This window comes from Barbatula barbatula, assembly GCF_947034865.1.
Source record: "Barbatula barbatula genome assembly, chromosome: 23".
Taxonomy (NCBI): domain Eukaryota; kingdom Metazoa; phylum Chordata; class Actinopteri; order Cypriniformes; family Nemacheilidae; genus Barbatula; species Barbatula barbatula.
Window position 1 is genome coordinate 13,867,406 of NC_136786.1, and position 22,510 is coordinate 13,889,915.

The 22,510-nt window shown below is 38.5% G+C and overlaps 3 protein-coding genes across 3 annotated transcripts in view; 1 reads left to right on the top strand and 2 right to left on the bottom strand.

The window, feature by feature from the left end:
- Positions 1 to 2,911, bottom strand: part of map3k22 (mitogen-activated protein kinase kinase kinase 22) — a 46,134-nt gene extending 43,223 nt beyond the window's left edge. Inside the window, exon 1 of the mRNA XM_079447636.1 lies at positions 2,775 to 2,911. The gene's annotated coding sequence lies outside the window, so the exon portion shown is untranslated. The remainder of the gene's footprint in view (positions 1 to 2,774) is intronic.
- Positions 2,811 to 7,669, top strand: acaa1 (acetyl-CoA acyltransferase 1). The gene is made up of 12 exons (XM_079447637.1): positions 2,811 to 3,874; positions 4,006 to 4,099; positions 4,382 to 4,439; positions 4,519 to 4,598; positions 4,700 to 4,742; positions 4,877 to 4,975; positions 5,072 to 5,152; positions 5,640 to 5,830; positions 5,903 to 6,082; positions 6,208 to 6,263; positions 6,382 to 6,527; positions 6,628 to 7,669. The coding sequence occupies exons 1-12, from the start codon at positions 3,722 to 3,724 to the stop codon at positions 6,701 to 6,703; spliced, it is 1,257 nt and encodes a 418-aa protein (XP_079303763.1). The 5' UTR covers positions 2,811 to 3,721; the 3' UTR covers positions 6,704 to 7,669.
- dlec1 (DLEC1 cilia and flagella associated protein) lies at positions 7,360 to 21,176 on the bottom strand (the record flags this gene model as incomplete). The annotated part of the gene is made up of 38 exons (XM_079488002.1): positions 7,360 to 7,486; positions 7,759 to 7,861; positions 7,960 to 8,113; positions 8,620 to 8,787; positions 8,929 to 9,141; positions 9,232 to 9,319; positions 9,629 to 9,723; positions 9,824 to 9,943; positions 10,081 to 10,230; positions 10,388 to 10,599; positions 11,191 to 11,261; positions 11,346 to 11,461; positions 11,564 to 11,715; positions 11,795 to 11,853; positions 12,172 to 12,357; positions 12,455 to 12,576; positions 12,686 to 12,796; positions 13,191 to 13,344; positions 13,483 to 13,613; positions 13,886 to 14,044; positions 14,155 to 14,285; positions 14,597 to 14,690; positions 14,774 to 14,930; positions 15,004 to 15,077; positions 15,155 to 15,347; positions 15,443 to 15,605; positions 15,748 to 15,838; positions 16,061 to 16,153; positions 16,219 to 16,355; positions 16,573 to 16,746; positions 17,584 to 17,671; positions 17,936 to 18,017; positions 19,334 to 19,548; positions 19,705 to 19,898; positions 19,975 to 20,085; positions 20,179 to 20,335; positions 20,437 to 20,577; positions 21,093 to 21,176. 38 exons carry the CDS (start codon positions 21,174 to 21,176, stop codon positions 7,360 to 7,362), a joined length of 5,070 nt encoding a protein of 1,689 aa, XP_079344128.1.
- Between the last annotated feature and the right edge of the window lie 1,334 nt (positions 21,177 to 22,510).

Consider the following 22,510-nt stretch of genomic DNA (forward strand, 5'->3'; position numbering starts at 1 on the left):
ATTATCCTGGAATCAGAATTGAATACTTGATATTAACGAAACGTTTCAATTCCTCTTAGAAATCCCTGTAGGCCCATTTTCAGAAATGTGCATGTGTTAATCTGCTGATATCTCAATGAAAGCCTTTATGAAAATGTTTTACTAACCATTTTTACTATATTTATAAAAACATGGTTGCTATTGTGTATACATACACAAAACGTTTTTACAGAAACTAGGAATCACAAAGAATCGGAATCGATAAAATACAAACGATACCCAACCCTAATCTTTAGTCAGCACTAAAAGTGCGTCTTGTGCTCGTAATCATGGGGGAACCACTTTTAGTGCTATATAGCACCATTTCTTCAGGCTTCACTGGTTCTTCGGGGTGAATGAGGTTTCTGTATAAAGAACCTGATAAGCCCATGTATGGTTCTTCAATCGTTCTATTTAGCACCTCAAAGAACCACTGCTGAAGAACCACTGAAGCACCAAATTATTGTTCTATATACTGTAGCCCTCAAAGTGCTTCCCCTATGAATGTGTAAATTAGAGGAACAGAAGCATGTTGTTTGAATCTGAATGCTTTCTGTCTTGAGACCTGTTAGACTTGTGGCTATTAAGAACATTTCAGGGGAAAAAGAGAACTTTCTGCGGTGAATGTTTTAATATAAAAGCAGTTGTCCACTTTTTGGACACTTAGGAAAAGTTATATTAATATCTAGATGGCCAATATATATTAAAGAATCATCGGTTATCGTTACCGGCCAAAATTAACATATCGGTGCATCCCTAGGCCATATGGAACTTTTCTTTTAGAGTAGTTAGTGTCAATAAGATTGATTTTACTCCTGACTCATTTAGTAGCACTAGAGCTCGTTTTTGTGCGGTTTGTTTCGGCAGGTGTGAAAGCAGCAATCGCACTCGAGTTTGCACCAAAAGCGGACCAAACAAGCAGTCTCGGTACGCTTTCAAACGAACCCTGGAGTGTTTGTGGTGAGACTCGACCTCGAACAGACCCAAATACATAAAGTACTGCACTTTTTTAGACTAAACCAGCTGCCGTAGTCAGCTGCGCTGTGCATTACGGAATGATGACAAGTGTTTGTTGACAGTTTGCACTAGCACGGCAGCTTTGTTCTTGTTAGCATAGCCACCGTTAACACTTTTCCTAATAGGGACAATACACCTGCACGTTATTTTGTCAGATGCAGAACACCCAATTAAAGAGATTCCTTTTCCTTTTTTCCTCAATAAAACATAAAAGAACCAAAGTACTCCATGGAATTAAATAGATAATCCCTTCGATTGTAACGGCTGTTATCAGTATCCAAGAAAACTATTTCCACTTAACACACGACTAGACGGTACAGTATCTTTGGAAAAGACAGAAAAGGGACCAGTTCTTCCATTCTGAACTGGAAAATTCTGACACAAATTAAGACACTTTGATGTCTTGGACTTAAAAAAGGTTAGTCTATTTATGTTTTACTTTAAGTAAAGGTTCATCCCACACGCTTAGATACTGGAAGAGGCCCTAAGCTCTTTGGTATGTGCGTGTCCAATCTCACAAGAAAGTGATAAGACCACTGTGATTTCCTCTGTGTCGGAGACGGCCGACGCTGAGATTCTGCCAAATGTAAATGACCCATCATGAAGATCTGTAGCGGACTAGACAACACTTTTAGTAAAAGCCACGAAAGAGGCATTCTCTGAGAGGATGGGACAGGATAATATTTTATTTGCCCAAACAAGCCTGCGATGCTTTATCAATGCATTTTAGTGTCCACACTTTGCTTTGAGACCAAAACATTTGATTATTTTGGGATTAAAGTGTATTGTTAGAAATGTTACCACTGATTTACACCAAGTTGTCACCTTAACACTTTGTTTAACTTTAGGTTAGGAATAGGTTAAACATTATAAATCAACCAAAGAAGTTGGTTTATTTTCCTGCTGAAGTTTGTTTATGAATTTATTGATATGTGTAAATGTTGGCAGAGCATAATGTATATAAATCCGAACTACCGGCACAAGCACACCACCATAACAAATTCTTACTTTTAAGTCACAGCTAGCATTCATCTCCGACTTTGTTATCAGCGTGCTGAGATGTTTAACTGGTAACAGCTGGATTGTTCATACTGATGCTTTGACATTCGTCTCGCTTGGGTTTTGAAATGCAAAACTCTAAACTCCATATAGTTGATACAGTGATATTCTCATACACAGTGATTCATTTAGACATCTGATTTAATGGCAACCCAGCATTCTCTGCAATGGAGGTACAAAGTTCACTTAAATTCCTTTCTCTGACCCTGCCGAAACATTCTTAGACCTGGGCTTGGCTGGAGACAGACCTGCACACACTTAAGATAGATACTTAGGCTCGCCTAAATGTATCTATGACAATGGCAGAGGGGGAAAGTCAGGCGGCAACATTTTTAACTGGATGTAGACTGATCATACAGAAAATGAAGAATGCATTGGATGACTAGAAAACCAAAGTATACATGGCTATATCACGTGCAATTGTTACATTTTAAAACAGTATCTTTGCGGCAGATTTACCAACAAAACAGCTCTGAAACCCAAACATCTCTTTCTTCTCTTGTTGCTTCAAACCTTTTTCACGAATCAGGATGTCATTTTCAATACAGAAAGTGAACGTTACTGGACTGAAACTCGCTATGTTTGGAGTGTAAATTGTAACAACAGAATTTGTATTTGAACTGTTATGGCAAACGTTCGCATATTACAAAGTGAGTACAGTCCTTGCTATAATAACTCACCTTACGTGCTTATCTTCATGTTTGAGCTTGCTCTTTAAGGAAAAAGAACGTGTGATTCAAAGCAACGAGCTCACGGGGTTAAAATGCAGCGAATACGACAAAGCCGTGAAGTGCGATACTGCTCAAGACAAGTAATAACAGTAACGTTATTATATCCGGAAGCCGCGAGGACTTCTTGAATACAGTTGTCACGCGCAAATCGGGGGAACCGCACGAATCCACCTTTCGTGAAGATTTTGCCGGAGTCGCGGGTGGTGGTAATCCGGGTGAATAAAGCCGCGCGTGTTTGGTAAAACTGCAAATGTTGTCGACTGCGCGCCGTCTAACGAAGAAAGTTTCCCTCCGAAAACACTGACGGTCGGCGAGTTTTTCCACAGAGGAGCGAGCGAGGTCACCAATTGCGCGAGCCTCAGGAAGCGATGACGCGCGTGCTGAAGAGAGAGTTGTCTCCGCGCGATTCTGGCGCCCTCGGCTGACTGTTACGCACACGCGGCGACACGCAAAAGTTCATTATTATATTTGCCAGTTTATTAATACATATAGAGGTGTCTTTCCTTGACTTAAGCTTTTAAATCGTTTTAGAATATAACCTTTTTTTCAGATATGTAGTTGTGGGTTTGACGTGTCACGATTATTTTGTATCAACAAATAGTGCGTGCAAGGTTAAGGAGGATTTCATAAATATTATTTAAATGGCTAACGACATATTTTCTTGTATTCTACGACTGTCAGGACGAACGTGTACTTTGAATACAAACGTGCGAACTTCATTTCCCACAAATCCCCACCGTGGCGTCAGAACGTTCTATCCAATGAGATCTAGTTCACTCACAGAGGCAAGGTCCACCAGGAAGCTTCATCAGTAATGTAGAGCACAGTTCAAATATCTGCTCCAGCCATCCGTCTATTTACATTAACGACACGTCTTCACGTTTTCAAGTTTAAGAATGCACAGAGTACATATTGTATCTGGACATATGTCGTCAAATACACGCGTTGCTATGAGACAGTGCAGCGCATCAATTGCTGATCCAAATGATATCGTGATAGTTCATGGGTCGCGAACGGCGATCGGCCGGGCGAAAAGAGGCTCGTTTAAGGTGAGATATCGACCATAACGAATGCATGACTGTAGTCGTGGCTTTGTACGTTTATAACAGCTGTCTGGTCCCCTATGACCGTCTTAAGTATGCAATGCAACATACGTTTACGAGTCATGTCTCTGCGTCAGGACACTACTCCAGATGAGCTTCTCAGTGCTGTAATGAGTAAAGTCCTCAGGGATGTTGGACTGCCACCTGCTTCACTGGGGGATGTGTGTGTTGGTAAGTCAATTATGACAACAACCTGACCAACGCCTATGATAATAAAAATGAATTGTTATGGTTTCCATTAAAAAACAACTTGATCCTTCTAATAGAACCCAACATATTACCAGAAGAGACACATAGAGACCATTTGTTTTCCATCAAAACCACCCATTAATTCCATTACAATTTCTGTGATTGTCTCTATTTCAGCAGGATGAATAAAATAAAACATACCAGTTTGAATGATGTGTACATAAAGAGGTTTACGTTGCAAAGGTTTTATTGACGTCTGTGCAGGTAATGTTCTTCAACCTGGGGCTGGTGCCCTTATGGCTCGGGTCGCCCACTTTCTCAGGTGAGATTGTGATTTTATATGAAAAAATACATTAGTATGCATACGCACTGTTTGTAAGTTACAAACGTTCAATTTTCAGTGGCTTTCCCGAGTCTGTACCAGTCTACACGGTGAACAGGCAGTGTTCCTCTGGACTACAGGCACTTTTTAATGTTGCGGGTAAGAATTACATTTTTAAACTGTTAAATTACTTTTGTGTTTTGCGATGCAGCACAAAGAAAAGCTTTACAATTCGAACACGCCCTTTTATGTTTTTCAAGGTGGAATCAGAAATGGTGCATATGACATGGGTCTTGCCTGTGGGTTAGTATGCCATATTTATACAGATCCTTTCCTGTGGTTTTCGGTCTTTGCAAGTAAACAACAAATTGTTTAATATAATTTAAAATAAAGTGTTGTACTTTTCTGAAACTCATCTTCTTCTCTCTGTATGGTAGTGTGGAGAGCATGTCACTTCAATCGGTGGGAAACCCAGGGGACATTAGCCCTCGACTGATTGACAATGAGAAGGCCAGAGACTGTATAATCCCCATGGGGTATGGACAATGCTTATCTTTAAAAAAAACAATACTGTATTCAAATTTCTTACAATATTATTTTTTTTTTGTCTGTTGTCTATGTGTGTGCTTCAGAATAACATCAGAGAACGTTGCAGAGAGATTTGGTATCAGCAGAGAAAAACAGGACAGCTTTTCTGTCAGTTCCCATCAAAAGTAGGCATATATGTATCTTGTATTTATCTTGTTTATACATGGACTTAAATGAACGGTTTAACCAAAAATGAAAATTCTGTCTTCATTTACTCACCCACGAGTTGTTCCAAATCTGCAGAAATGTTTTAAAAGGTATTTGGAAGAAAGCTTGTTACCAAAGAGTTCTTGGCCTTCGTTGACTACTATAGAAGGGAAAATTGCTTTATATATTTCTTTGTTTTGCTGAACACAAAAGTAGATATTTTGAAGAATGTGGGAAGAGAACCGTTCTGGGGCACTTTTGACCCCCATTGTAATTTTTCCAGGCCAAGAACTGTTTGCTTACAAGCATTCTTCCAAATATCTTAATCTGTGTTCATCAGAACAATGACATTTATACAGATTTGGAACAATTCAAGAGTGAGTAAATTATGACAGAATTTTCATTATTGGGAGAACTGTCCCAAACGTGTACTCTTGACCAAATACGACTTCTTCATAACTCTAGGGCAGCCATGGCCCAGAAACAGGGCATATTTGATCAAGAGATTACACCGGTCACTACTAAATTTGTGGATGAAAGTGGCACTGAGCGCACCATTACTGTCACAAAGGATGATGGGATCCGGTCTGGCACTACGCTCGAAGGCCTTGCCAAACTGCGTCCAGCATTCAAGGAAAATGGCAGCACTACAGCTGGTAAGAATTGAAATATGTAATCTCTTCATATAATAGGCATTGAATAACTCAATTATTTGTATCTTACTATAGGTAATGCCAGTCAGGTGAGCGATGGCGCTGCAGCAGTGCTAATAGGACGGAGATCTACGGTGGAGAAACTGGGACTGCCTATTCTTGGGGTGCTGAGGGCAAGCGCTGTGGTGGGGGTGCCACCAGACATAATGGGCATTGGACCAGCCTATGCAATCCCAGATGCCCTTAACCAAGCGGGTGAGAGTACACTTGCTTCTACACTACTTTCATATCCATTTTTATTCAAATAATACAAATGTTTTGAAATGGATTTTCCACCCTAAGCTTGCAAATGAACCGTGTTATTGCATTTGCTTCTACAGGGCTGACGGTTGATGATATTGATGTGTTTGAGATCAATGAAGCCTTTGCTAGTCAGGTGAGAGATCCAGTTTTCTCGCCCTTTTATTCATAACATCAAATACTTCTCGCAAGACTGCACTTTCAAACGTCTGCTGTGTAAACAGCTTGAAATTAATACAATGTTTTTGCTCTAGGCTGTGTATTGTGTGGAAAAGCTTGGCATCCCTATGGAGAAAGTGAATCCTAATGGAGGGGCTATTGCTCTCGGTCATCCTCTGGGCTGCACTGGTGCTCGACAGGTTGTGACCCTGCTGAATGAACTCAAGCGCAGACGCAAAAGGTGATCGGATATGAGTTTCTCTGGGGTGCATTTGGCACCGAGCTATTACCGTAAAACAACAATGGTGCAATAAAACACATTGTGATCCTTTTTGTTGCAGAGGGTATGGTGTGGTGTCCATGTGCATTGGGACTGGAATGGGAGCTGCTGCAGTTTTGGAATACCCTGGACAGTGATTAAAGCCTCAAAAAGATCTTAAAATATGCAAATCACATGAGGCAAAGAAACTAAGAGTCACTAATTATTTTTTTAATCAAGCTGCTAAACACTACCTGTAGCACACAAACAGATAGAGCAGGATTGTGCATCACTGGGTAATGCCTTACTACTGCAGATGTTAATAATAACATTGCAAATCTGTTTAAAGTGCCTTGTGTTTTAACTGTAATGATAACAGATGATGGAAATAGACTGTATTTGCATTAGAGCAAAAATACCATAGTCGTATCTTTACAAAGGCCTATTTCATTTGTGTCACATTAACTAAATATTAACACTTAATATTAAGTGTTAAGACACGGTCTTTAATATGAATACTGGTAGAGTAACTCCTTTTCAGAATTTTGAAACAGTTTTAATAACCAGATTACATTTACAGACTGGTAGACAACCAGTTATACATTACAATAAAAATTCTTTGCATTCCAAAATCACTGTTTAGCTGCAACGTTTGATCTTTGCTTTGAGTCTTGTGGTTTAAATTGTTGAATATAAAACAAAGCTAGAGTTCACAAAAATAATACATCATTTAACTATACTAAATACAATTGTTGGAAGTTATTGTACATAAAGTATCAGGTAATTTGTCTTATCTGTGAAGATCAGTGTTTTGTTAGGCGTCGGATATCACAGATAGAAATTTCTCATCGAATGATCCTCTTCCATGAACCTTAACAATGAGCGGGTTTTCTCCAAGAATGCCCTCTACTCTGATGATCGTCTGGAAGTCTTTTAGATCACTATGGGGAAAATGCTTTAAGTAAACTGTCTATTCAATACATACTGTAAATGATAATGATGAAAAATATACAGGCAACTGCTTTGACAAATAGCTACATAATAGAGTATTCTTGAACTTGACCTAAATAATTGACCTGTCTTTCTGAATGGCATTTTTATTCTTGTTTATTTATATATGAATTATGTATTGCTTGAATTCAATTTCTTATGCAAGGTTAAGGACGTGACTGTAAGTAGTCATCATATTAAAGCAGGCTGAGGTGAAGTGTACCTGGCAGTAAAACTGATCTGCAACAGCTGTCTGCAGGACGATGGCTCTTCGGGAGGTTTTAAAACACCTGTGTCTGGACTTACCCTGAACACCTCATTCCCACCTTCAGCATCTAAACACATGACCAGCTCGACTACATGAGTAATTGCATGTAGAAAGGATTAATGTACAGTGTGTTACTGTTACAACTTTTTCTCGTACCTGTGAGTGCAGTCCAGTAACTGCAGGATCCACCTCTGTTATAAAGGTACACCTCTTTGATGTGTGTCTGCCCAACATAGCAAGTGCCAAAATCGACAAAGTCACTGGAAAGGTGCAGTGTGGGTAATGCCAGGTTTGCGCAAAGAGACACAGTCTGAAATAGAGCACACAGATAACAATATTTATTAGGAAGATACTTAAACTAAGACATGAGATTCGCTCCACTGATCAAACTGTTTTGTTGCTACATATTTGCCACATACTATCTGTTTCTTTTATATAATAACATCATAAACAGCCGCATGCTTTGTTTAATTATAATGAACATTATAATAATGAAAAATGATTTTTTACCCACATGTCATTCAAAACATGTATGTGATTCTTTATCTGTGCAACATAAAAGAAAATATTTTGAGAAATGTCTCAGTGGTTTTGTGACCATACAATTGAATTCAATTGGGTGCAATGTTGTTTGGTTACCAATGTTCTTCAAAATATCTTCTTTTGTATTTTGCAGAAGAAAGAAAGTCATGCAGGTTTGGAATGACATGAGGGCGAGTAAATAATGAAAGATTGTTTTCATTTTTGGGCTAATTATCCCTTTAATAAGTATATTAAGACTGATATTTGTATAATTGAAATAGAATACATTGAAACCTGCACACTGTTATTACTGTACAGAATGTTCAAACTCTGTTTAAACCGTAGTTCCCTCTCTCCGGTATCATTGCACAGGAGGGTGGCAGAGAGCCGGGCATCACATTTTTCCTGTGGTTCATTCAGACAGTTCAGAAGCGAAGCAGAGTTGTGAAAAGCCACCTTGACCTGCAGATTAAAAGAGGATCAACGTGACAGACAGCTACTTCATTCCCTTTATAATTTGATCTGTGTATTAAGTGAAGACGGAGGCACAAAAAAAACATGAAAACGAAAAAGATTGTGTGATCTTAAAACCGAAACACAGACCTGCATGACCTGTTTGGGCTGCAGCAAAAGTGACGCTTGTTCATCTCCCGGCCCCGAGAGTCCTTGTGTGTGTCTGCGAGAGGGTGAACTAGCGGTCAGTTTAATGTTCTGACGGGGCAGAAGAACTGAGAATGGAGGGTCAGTAGTCAGCCTGAAGCTCAAGGTCATCTCTGTATTGTTCTTTAGCATGAATGTTTGTGTTATCCTGGAATCCTTCTTGTTCACCTGAACCAATTAGAGTTAACTCTTATGAGAATCTTCTTGATTTTTATTTTGAGGGCATATTGTTTGCTTTAACTGCACCTGTCTGTGTGATTCTCTATGTAGTGCATCACTGGCAGCTGCAGTGAATTCCAGACCATCCGTGTCTTCTTTCACCTGCACTGACAAACTATACACACGCACGCAAACACACACACATGTATTGTATACCGTATTGCGAGTTTATATAATCTTTTTATTTATAGTTGAAGAAGTGCATAACCCTTTATTAATTCATGAATAATTTGATGATCAAAATTTAAGTGACCCCCAATGCTTGGGTATTTGTGGCTTGCTATGTCTTTACTACTTTGTTGTGAGAGATTTTGGGTGGTTTCTATGTGCTGACTGGCCCAATTCAACAGAGCAATACGGAATCTTAATATTCTTTAATTAATATTATAGTACATCTGGTCGTACTGTCTCGACTGTAACTCACATGGCTGGTTTAACATAACCCTGCATGTCCAACCTCAATGGCTTCAGGTCATAACCCTGGGCTCTTTCCACTTTGCCTGGGGTCAATAATGCCATCTAGAAAAAAACGGTATTACAGTATATTCGCTGTTAAACTTATGAATTAAATTTGACACTTTTATTAGATATCACAAATCTAACCGAAAATCCAGTGTACCTTGGAAGCCAAGCTCATGAAACCCAAAGCATAACCCAAACACCTCTGATCGGGTGAGCCGGACAGGATCAGGGGTGTGAAAGACAAATGTATAGTGCTACTGCCTCCTGCTGGAACTACCTGTATTAAAACGCATAGAAAATGTGTCTTTTGATCTTGTATGTTCATACAATGCTTGATGCAAATAAAATATGTACAATGTACAAAAACAGATCACACAAAAGAGACATGAAACATTGCTGTTTTTGTAAACCTACTGTTTGCTGTGGAGTGATGCAGTATGGGTAATCAGAGACGTTTCCTTCATGAGGCTTTAGAAACACAGAGAACAGTTTCTTGACTGAAGACACAGGAGCTCCATTGTCCTCGTCTTTAACACATTCTTCCTCATGCTCTTCAAAGCCATCCTACATAAATAACAGACAGGGAAAGCTCATCTTTATATTCTGTATACGGTGAACGGATCTCTGCAGATTGTTAAATACTTCACCCGCAGATTTGGAACAACTCGAAGGTGAGTAAATGATGACATCATTTTTGGGTGAAGTATCCCTTTAGACTCACAGATTTGGTCCTGATTGATGAGCTTGTGTCTTCCCGGCTGGGGGTTTGACTCTCATCCCATGTGGATGGGAACATGACACATGAGTCCAGTCCAACAACCTCATTTCCATCAGCGTCCTTCAGAGGAAAAGGTTCACCACAAGCAACCAAAAGATCTACCAACTTACTGTCTCCAACCTCCAGGTTGTAGGTCACCCAGTCCATGCGGATATCTGAAAGACATGTGCCACATTTTGTAATGTTAAAAAAGACGATTTTTAAAAGATACCACTATAAAATAGTCCTAAAAAGTTTCAATTTCTGGTTGTTAAACTTTTTAAGTTACTTTGTCTTTTCTCTTAGTCTTTTTTCTGTTGTTTATAAAAAATGTATTAAAGTCCCAGTGAAATTAAAAAGTACAATTCCTATTTTTGATGAAATATTGCGGCGCTTATTGTAAATAGCTTACCAATGTAGGTCATTCCCTTTTTAAAATTCATGTGCACTCATAATCTTCAGTTAAAATCTGAAAATGCACTTCCGCCTTCAAGTGATTATCCATCTCAAATTACGAAAACTAGATGGCTTGGGCGGAGCATCAATTAACTCCTCCCCTTCAACTGTCAGTCTGCTACCAGTTCCAATTCAAAATGCAACAGCCCCTTTCACTATGGAGGTATTTATACATGAACACGTGTTTTTATACATCGAAATTCCGTTTCACTTGTTAATGCAACAGAATCCGGAAGAAAAAACAATCGCAACTACTCTTAAAATCGCAAGCCATTTGTTTGTTTTTAAACTATGTGTGGTGCTCAACTCACCATAAGGACTGTTGTTCATGAGCCGTAAAGAGCGTGACACTGTGTCTCCTCCAGAAACATGGCTTCCAAATCTGTGAAGGTCAATCATAAAGTTTCAGAATTTTTCCATGCAGACCTCTTCAGATTCTTCCAGACTCTATTTCTAGAATACTGACCTTATAATTGGACCCTGGTTCTGATTGTCCGGCTGTGGTCCAATCATCTGAAAGTATATTGGGCAACCCCTCACAGACATCTGCATAGGAATAGATATTGGATCCAAATCACCAACCTGAAAGAATTTTTATTTAATTCTACTAGATAACATTGTAAAACACCTGAGGGCATGATTGATTTTAAAATAATTCAGACTTTTGAATGTATTCTGTCTTACTTTACATATGAGATTGTCGTGATAATCGCCCCACATATTGGTGAAAGCAGTGATGCTGATTGTTAGCCTCTCGAATGGACCAAGCATCCCACTGTCTGGTTTAACAAAAAATGCTGCGCCTTTTCCATGGGCAAGCTGACATCGAACAAATTCTGTAAGTGAAAAAATGCACCCATGATCTTATTTCTTATCTCTATTATTGAGGAGCATTAAAGAACAGGTTGGACCTACCTTCATATGCTTTTTGCTGAATTTTTTTAGCTTGAGCAAAATGAAGAGGGACATGGCTCCTGAAAATATTCATAACATCATATTTCATGAAAGTAAAAATCTAAATTTACATAGCAGACGCTTTTATCCAAAGCGACTTGCAAAGGGGTAAACAATGGAAGCAATTGGCACAACAATAAGCATAATCGCAGTAAAACTGGTCTCATATAGCCTACCACCGTATACAAAGCTACGTTTTTTTTAAGGATAGAAAGATGTTTTCAGCCAATTACTAACGATGGCTACAGAATCTGCTGATCTTGTATCAGCGGGCAGATCAAATGTGGAATAGATCCATGACAAAAAATTGGACTAAATGAGGCTGTTACATTACTCACCTTTGCACATTATCATCCAATCGCAATGATCCTGTAAAGCACTCCACCTCCACAGTGAAAGGGGCGGTAACAGCGGTGTGGTTTGTCATCAGCAGCTGTCGCTCAACAGATTGACCAATGAGCAAAGGCTCATGTTCAGTGAAGTCCAGCCTGATTGGCTGGTGTTCAGCATTATCTGAATTAAAACTAAACGGTAACAATGAACATTACATTACGAATTAACTGATTTAAGAAAGTGAAGTCTGTTTAGCTTTGAGGTAATATGGAGTAAATGTGGCTTTACCAGTTAGACTCAGGCAATGAGTAGGAAACAGTGAGCGGTTTAGCTTTGGAGGAAATTCTCAGTACCAGTGGATTCTTCATTCCTTCCACTTTACAAACAGCAATCGCTTCAGTCAGCTCATCCTAAAAACACAAAAGCACATCTGCAACAGTTAACAGTATTACTGTAAATGGCCTTAACATGAATGGTTTATAAAGGTTGGGGTGTTTGTAGCATTACAGTGACGGTACATACAGTGTGAGCAGTAAATGACACAGAGACTTGTGTCTCGCCGTTGGGTTGCAGGGTGCCGGCACAGGGGCTGAAGGTTGCGGAGCAGAGATGAGCTTGTGCGCCTTGAAGCTATGAGTGAGAAAAACACCCTGAGAATGAAACATCATCTAGTCCAACAATCTTTAATGATGGCATTAAATTCTGTCATCATTTATTTACTCTCATGTCATTCAAAAGAAGATATTTTGAGAAATGTCACTGTAGTCTTGTGTCCATGTAATGGAAGTCAATGGAGGCCAATGTGGTTTGGTGACCAACGTTCATCAAAATATCTTAATTTTTGATCTGCAGATGAAAGAAAGTCATACAGGTCTGGAAAGACATGAGATTGAGCAAATAGTGACTGAATTTTCATTTTTGGGTGAACTATCCCTTTAATTTATGTGCTTTTGTACATCAGAACTATTGGCTTAAGAAAGATAACGTAGCCCCTCGTAGATCCAGGGCTTTGTCATTGTCTTACCTTGCTCCAGGTGAAGTGGGCTGGCAATAATGTTTGGTTAAATATAGTAACACTGCCCTTCTGTGGAACTCCCACATACAGATCAGCCAACACCAGTTCACAGCTCTCTAAACACACTTGAGGTGACTGAACGTCCGCCCGTACAGAGAGGTGACTGAGGACAAACACAACTGCAATGTATCACAGCGACGCTTTTTATTATGCATGTATACATTTCAGTAGCATGCTGTCCTTTTTGTTTTCTAAATAGAGGTCGATGAGAAGAAATGATTTTTCTCATTCACTGACTCACCAGCCAGTTCCGTTTAGTACGGTAAGCTGTAGGACAGATTCAAAGCTCTGGCAGTAAAGAGCTCTGAAAACGATATTCACATTGCAGGATTCAAGAGGAGACAGAACACCTTCACTTGTCTTTATATCCACCTGAAGACACACAATCACACACAATAAAAAATTGTGAAGTTACTCTACAGCTTGTGCATGTTACTGTACTAACATTTTACCAAACATAAAGATCAGAACTACATAAGTTGTAGGGACAACTACAATAATTGTTTTTTATTTTATTTGGACCTTGTATTTGTAAAAAAAAGATGACCAAACCTGACTACTGTACATTGGGTAACACCAGCAAACGTTAGGTCAGACATAAAACAAACTTTGTTTATGTATTTATTTCAGATAGAGTTTTGTACCAGTCCCTCTGTAAACAGCTGGCTGTTGGACAGCTTCTGTAAGCTCCAGTGGGCGTCTAACAGACTGTTGTTCGTAATTTGGATGGTAGATAGGCTCTCATCTCCCAGCTGAAGCAAACCAAAGTCCAAACTGGGTACATTCACTGTGCAACACGGCCCCTAAAACACAACACAATGCGTACTACATTTATAGGCAATAAAGTATAACAAAGACATCAGTTTCTGAACACCCGTGGTGCCTCAGTGTGGGGTTTCAAAACACATCTGACCTTAAACGTAACCTCAATGGCCAGTCCTACAGGTCTGGGATGGTGTTGTATGTGACACTGCAGCGTGGAGGTAAAATTACCCGGTTTCCCTCCGGTAAGAACCAGGTCCATGTCAAAGTATTCATTCATCTCTGTAGGTACACCCGTTCGGAATTATTTATTAATTCATACAATGATCAGGATCACACATAAATATTAAGAGCTTTATTTTATACAGTGCTAATTTGAAAAATACCATAAAAGCATTATAAGAGTGGGACAGTATATGTTATTTTTCAAGTGACCCCATATGAACTCTGTGTTTGGAAGAGAGTAAAGTTTAAATCTGGGGCATTATAGTCACAGGAAACGTGAAAAGCAAAGCTTCATAGAATAAAGAAATTAAATTTGAATAAACAAAATTATACAAATATTTTTTTATATTATATTGCAATGCTCTGACCTATTTCTCCAGTAGAGGGCTCTACTTCAATGACGTGACTGTTAATGATACGCTCCCATTTAAAACAAATGACTGACTTGCTATGATTCCACATCTGAGAAATACAAACAAACACTTGAACAAAAACAAACATAAAAACTAAAAAATTAATTAATGGGAATCAACTTGGATTGTCACCTTAAATTTCTTGCGGATTGTGGTGTGTATCAAAGTCTCCCCTGGTATTAAAACAGCATAAGGTTCCAGAAGGATCTTGAGCGGCTCAGTTGAACCTTTCACCTCAACCTCTAGAACTGTCACATCTTTAACATAGAATGCTGTGTCGAGGCTCATTCTGCAAAAAAGTATAGATGTTTAAGTTCCAGCTATTGGGGTTTATTGAAAAACACCTTAAAGAAATATTTTACCCATTCTCAGTTACTCTTGGTGGATCCGGAACATCCTCGACTTGTAAGTGACAAACACTGTGGTAGTCTCTCAACTAAGAGAGAAGTAAATTAACGTTCAAAAGACTTATATACATATCTGCTTGTGTTTATATGTGTGTGGTCCACTTACGTCTTTGGGTGAGTATATAAGAAGGAACCGCTGTTCCTGTGCTGGAGCCAGGATACCCATGTCTGGGCTGATACTGAACACATCGTCTGTGTCAACATGATGCTCGATGGTGATGACGTCTGGAGTTTCTCCAGGAAACAGAGATTGGAGGTTGGGTTTCATGATCTGCCAGTGGAATGGAAGCTTCAAGTGTCTACAAAGAATCACAATATTATTAATGTTATATAGAACAAACTTTTTCTTACACATAGCCGTTCTGTTATTTCATAAAGTGTCATTTGAGCTCACGCATGGTTTTTAATGATGATTGTCTTTTGAAGGGTGGAGTGTGGATTGGTCGATTCGAAACGCACAAAATGGTCAGCCGTGAGATCAGACAGCTCCCCAAATCCAGTCTGATCTTCTCCACCCGAAACAGAAACAAGCTCTACAGCGGCAAGCTGACCTGTACCTGAAAAAGTTTGTTGAAGGTTTTTACTTAATGTTTCTTTTTTAAAGTTTCATGATCGTTGCTGAATTGATCCGTCTTAACATTTCATTTCACAGTGTATATAGGTAACAATGAACTTAAATTTGAAGAATTCATTTCTGACCTTGAAGGGTAATATCTTTCACTTGGCAGTTGTCACAGACGATGGTAAAATCCTGAGCATTGTTCTCAGCCGTAGTGGGGAAAAAAACAACCTGAACATTGATTTAAAATAAGTACAAATTATAATTTTATTACATTTACATTGATTTACGCTTTAACCAAAGCGACTTAAATTGCATTATACTATACATTTGTTTCTAAGTATGTTAATACTTTATGAATACATTTTCAACAAACTCTTTTTTTAATCTAATTAATTTAATTCCAAACCCAAGCTTAATATGTGACTTTGTCTTCAGTGTGAAATATTTCACCTCTATGACAGTGGCCTCTCCGGGTAGAAGACCAAAAAGAGAAGGGCTGATGGCAAACGGAGGCTGTTCTGCAAAAGCGGCCTTCACTGCAGACTGAAATCAAATTTGAGGGTGTTAACACAAAATAACTTCAGCATGGTTTGTTTTAGGTTGCTTACCCTGACACTGGGGACAGGCCATTGCATCTTAGGCATTATGCAGAACGTTCCAGCACTCAGTCCTTCATTTCGACAGAAAACCTCTATGAACTTCACCCCTCCAGCTAGGCAGTATCCACAGTCAAGGACAGAAGGCACTGGTGAACAGAAAAACAAAAATTCCATTTGGTAAAACGGGACTATTTTGTGATAATGCAATGCTTTTTACATGAGGCAGTCTTGCAAAAATAAAAAATAGTCAGGCAAAACCATTTTGGAACTATGAGAGTCAGAGCAACCAGTTTTAGGAATGTTAAATCTGTTCATATCTAGAGATTTAGTTGTTGGAGGTGCTGTATGTTGACGTTGACTAACAAGTCAGTATTGGAGGGGGTCTGTGAGCCTCCGCTGGTATAATAAGGGGATACGGCGACTGTGTTTCCACAACAAGGGCGTCTTCATAATCAGCCAAAGAGTCCGGAGCGAAGCGCACCGTATACTGACAGCTCATTCCAGGAGCTACAATTCCTCCCTCACCAGGGAACCTGCCTGTGGAAAAAAACACATCTGTTACACTGGATTTCTTCTTCTGAGCTGATATCCATTAAATGTTATACATATCATTACTAACAAAGAATAAAAATGCGATATTGTCTGATTTAAGAACTGTCCATTACGAGTATTGTCAGTTTCAGCAGTAACCAACAGTGAAATTGAGTAAATATTGTGTAAAATTAGTGTAAACCGAGCAATTTGTGTAGAATCTCATTTGTTATCATTAAATTGTGTTTCATATATTGGTGTTATTTTATCATTTGATTACATTATTTGTTATTTATATTTGTAGCAGTAGATGTCGCTGTTCTCATATTCTGTCGCCTAGAGCTGGAGGTAAAGGATTAATTCCCCCCAAAATGAAAAATCTTCAATTCACTCTCATGCCATTCCTGTATGACTTTCTTTCTTCTGCAGAGTACAAAGGATGATATATGTTCAAAACGTTGGTAACCAAACAACACTGGCTTCAATAGACTTCCACTGTATGCACACAAAACCACCGAAACATCTCGCAATTTTTTTATTTTAAATTCCACAAAAGAAAGAGTATACAGGTCTTGGATGAGGATGAATAAATGATGACAGAATTGAATCTCTTTGAGTAAACAATCTGTTTCTTTAAAAACTACAGATGGCTCTTTAACATTTTTTTAAAAATGTAATGTCTGACCATATCATTTTTTACAGAATTATTCTGTTCATTTACAACATTTCGCTTAGCTAAGAAGCATACGACTTGCAGTTTTACTGAAGTCACACTTTTAAACAGGGACATTCTGCCAGCATGCTGTAAATGAGTCATTCACTCTTTCCTTAGTGGAAACTCACCCAAACCAACAGAAAAATATTGTGAAGTTGGAGGAATCATCCGAACGTGGCGACTTGTTGCAGTCGTGTTTTTCAACTCCACCAAAGTCTACAGGAAACAGGAGGCACTATTCAGAACTGAAAAAATACAGAACTAGAAAGACATCATTCAGAAGTGGATCTGGCCCTGCAGGGAAGGTCAAACGAACATTTACACCAAAAGTGGTTAAAGAGTTCAATTAAGAACCTTAAATGAGGGATTCAGTCATTTAAAGGAATCCAGTCAAAATATAAATGTGTATAACTTAAAAAGAAGTCCAATCAAGGGATTAAATGGAAGAGATTAATGCAAGATTTATTAGTAATTTTATACCTCTAACACCTGACCCACACTGTAGTCAGTAAAGATGATGACAGGTGGATTTGCAATGAAGATGGGAACAGGAGCTTCAGGACTGGTATTGAGGGATAGAAAAGGAATATGTAGAATTGTCATTAATACAGTAACTTCCACCAGGTCGAATGACAGTTTGGTAATACCCAAATACATAAACTTCACACATGGTAAAGTTTCACAAACTGATACTTTGATCGTGAAATCAATATCGGATAAAAACAACAAAACAGCAAAGGTTTTGTCATCTGAATGTATACCAACTGAGATCCTGTAAGGATGAATCAATCCTTGTGTTAAATGCATGTGAAAACACGTGGTAGCTAGTTGACACGCCAACTATGACTTGCTATATTTTTAAGATGCTCGGCTGAATATGTCTGCCATATGCATGCATGCAATATAATTTTAAAGTATTTGATTGCATAGCAAGAACAAATGATCTAGGGTCAGACTAGTTAAACCGGGCATTGTTATACGGTATAATGTCAAGAAAGAGCAATTACTTTGCCTATTGTCTGTTATTTTTGCTTATTTCTTAACCAGTGTATCAAATGAACTGGTTGCAAGATTGTTATTACTTTATGTTTTAGTAATGGCTTATACGGCATTGGGCAAGATGCACAGCAATTATTATTCATGTATGGTGTGGCTACCCATTGAAGGATGAGTGAAACAAGACAGTTGTATGCGCATGTGCTGTTTAAGGATGAACTTATCTAGGCAAGCCCATGGATGAGTTTACTTGGTCAAGGCTCGTGGTTGGGTTATACTTATATAACTTATATTGAAATACTTATAATTAAGGCCGGACTTGACTTAATTTACCGAACCTGAGAATAATAAATAATAAGGTTAAAGGCGATAAGACAAACGTACACGTCTATAAAACAGCATGAAATTATGTAATACAGATTTTATTTTATTTCCAGCACCTGGCATGCTTATTTGTGTTTGTAGACTAAAAATGTAATTATACAGTATGACTTGTTGATTGGCTGAGCCTGCAGGTTTGCAATATCACAAATACAACACAATATGTCGCATGTGTTTTTAATCTGGATCATGTTCATGTATTATATTACCCACACCCAAGCTGCACAAATATTTAGGCATTAATGGTTAAATAAAGCTATCTGAAATGCACACACGGCAATTACAAAGGACAAGGCTTTGGGGTTAAAATGAAATAAAATGCCAAAGTGGAAAATACTTCTACTTCATTTTAGAGGTAAATATATAAACATGTAAAGGCATCAATATAAAACAAGATTAATGATATTAATAAATCTTTTTGCTTCTGATGAACCCTATTACTTACATTTTTAAGCCTTTATAAGCGCTTATAATAACCAAATCATATACACAATAGCCTACCTCACACAGTTTTTTCTGTCTTTCACCCCATCCTCCAGCCTTTCTGCAGGCACAATAAGGGACTTCCCTCCATGCTGGGCATTTGGTAGCAGAAAGCGTGGGTTGCGCAGGAACTCGTGTCGCTTTTTGTACTTCTGCAGGGCAGTCTTCTGTTCTGCCCGACTCTGAGAACTGGGTCCTTTCTTCAGCAAGGCCTTATGTACCTGGCCTAACTTCTAAGATGAAAACCATAAAAGCAAGCGATAATAAACTGCATAGAAAGCCTACGTTTCCTATTTTTTTGCAGACATTGTTTGTCATTAAGGGCCTGTGTTATTGCTTGCTGTTAAAAGATTATCTTGCTGCCTTTGCTATATGAAAATAAAACAGACCTCACTGGAAGTACCCTTGACCGATCTGGACTCCACAGAGGAAAGAAAAGTAATTGTCTCTTCAGATTCGTCCAACAGGCTCTGGGCCGTACGTGCAGGTTGGGGGAGCACATTATAACCATCATCCTGTGGTTCAGTGCAGATATGCATATTATAGGAGACAGTTGGCTGACAAAAGCCAGGCGTGGACTTCCCTATGAGCAATGTTAAGTAAAGACAGTATTATGCAATGTACTCTAATGGCTTCACCATAATGTCTTTTTCACTGACCTTTTGGGGTTTTTACAACTGGGGTGTGCACTGTTCTATAGTCAAGTGGGGAAATCAAGTTGTGTTTTTTAAGAAGATCACTGTCCACACACCACTTGAAGGGAGATTCAACTTTGGAAAGATAATATTGATTCAACATCTGACTAACAGATTGTGATATGAAAACAAGCAGTTTGTTTACATAAACCAAACCAAGTTTTGTACCTGTGGGAAGGCCCAACTTATAGTATTCCTCACCCACTTCTTCTATAAGTTTGATGCGAGCGTGTTCTTCTTTTTCAGCGGTTTGCTCACGGGCCTGTATGATATGAGCCTCCAGCTTTGTAACCTCTTGAATATGTCTGTCATATTCAGAACGTACCTGAACATGACATTGAAATAGTAAGTATGCATTCAATGATGTAGCAAGCATGAACTAGTAAACATTTCATGACGAGAGATTATTTTCATATAGAGAGACACCTGTTGTAACTCCTCCACGTATTTGTCACAGTAGCTGTTATCTCCTTTACGTGATTTCTTGAGGTAAGAAGCAGTGTCTTTCCCAATCACTTCTGTGATGTAAATGTCTTTAAATATGTCCGCCAGCAGATGAGAAATGTCCTGTTCACACAAAACTATGGATTTTGAACAGTATATGTACAGTTTCAAAAGCAACACTTAAAATGCTCAAAATGTATGTGTTAAAGCTTTCTCCTAAGCTCATGTTTTATAGGCTATATGCCCTGCATATTATACACTACAAGGAGGCATACAACAGTTAAAATAGATACACTTTTTAATAAAACGCAATCGCTGTTGAAACAATAAAATTCCTGCTCAAAACACAATAGAAAATGTAATAGATTTAATGGTTAAAACTGGAATTGCACTGGTTTTAATGGGCTACTATTGTATTGGTGTTATCCAATCGTATTGGAATAATGCCCAAAAACACACAACATAAAGGAATTTGATAACAGGTTTAATCGGAAAAGCTAATGGTTGATAATGACATTTTAATGGAAACCATTAGAATTTCTGTTATGGTTTCTGGGTTTCTATTATTTTTTGTCAGCAGGGGTTTAATTGGCCCTGGTGATAAAAGTAGACCAGTAACCATGAGATAATTTCCCTACCTGAGATGTTTCTGACGCCGGTTTGTGTCGATTCATAAGGGGCTCAGACCTCCCATATGCTTCTGGTTCAGTTTCATCGTCCATCGTTTTTCTTCGTCAGTGTTGAAAAACAATTATTTTAATAAAGGCTGGTGCACATGAAGTTTAGCAAATAAAGTTTATTGTGGTAGTTATTTTATGTAAAACCCTCACAACGACCACATAATAAGACTAAATCTAATAAGAGTAAAAACTGAACGGAATTTCCGCAGCCACCGCTGAGTGTTTGTTTAGACGTCGTTACTATGGTAACATGGCGCGACATAAGAGCCGTGTTCACTGCGATTTTTATTTAATTTAAGAGACGGGACAATTACAGTCATGCACACTGAAATCAGACTTTAAATGTACATTGCATTACATATTACAAGGCTGCATGTCGTTTTTATTGATACATTGAATGACAAGACGTTTCCAAAACAAATTTTGTGCTAAAAGTTACAGATTACAGTTAGCCAGTGATAAATGTATTGTTTCTGTAGAAAAACAATTACAAAACTATTTTAATTTCGTAATTGTTCAGCGGCTTTACAATGAATTAACTGGAGATCAAGAACATGGAATAATAAGGACATTCGAAATGATCGGTTTCGAAATAATGTTCCTTTGGTGGATCAATTATGTAACTCAGATGGCCTTTTGTTAACCTATGAGGATTTAACACCCCCACCAAAAGAAATTGCAACTGTTTTTGGTGCAATCTCTAGTGGAATTTGCAGTTATTTAACATTTACATTCAGTCATTTAGCAGACGCTTTATCCAGAGCGACTTACAAATGAAGTAAACAATGGAAGCAATTGGCACAACACAGGGACAACAAATGCGCAGTAAATCTGGTCTCATACACTACCCAAAGCTGAAGTTTTTTTAAGGATAGGAAGAGTAGAAAGGAGATAAGTCAGACCTAATCGGCCATGTGCTGACGGAAGATATTTTACGGAACAACACAGATCAGTAACTCCGACCATTCTTGCTCAACCATTCCTTTAAACGTCAAATTTGTTTTTCCTCTCATTAATGAATTCTAATAACAGATCAATAAGAGCTCAGGAGAGTTTCGAAACCAATGCAATTGCATACTGCAATCGATTTGTAAATGATGTGTTTTAAACAAAACGAAGAGTTCAGGAAGCCATCTATGCCTTTTATAAGGTGTCACGGGATATGTGCTAGAATATTTTAGGCACAAATTATATGAATTCTTTTCAAGCTCCTCACAGAGCGCACACCTTCGCATACCTTTAGTTCAGGTATGGGTTAGCAAGGTGTGCCAAGAGCTGCCTGGCAAGAACGTTTTTAAAATCCCCACACAAAAACATGCTGTTAGCCTACTCGCCATTAGCTCACGAGAAAACAATGAAACATTAAACAACGCGGT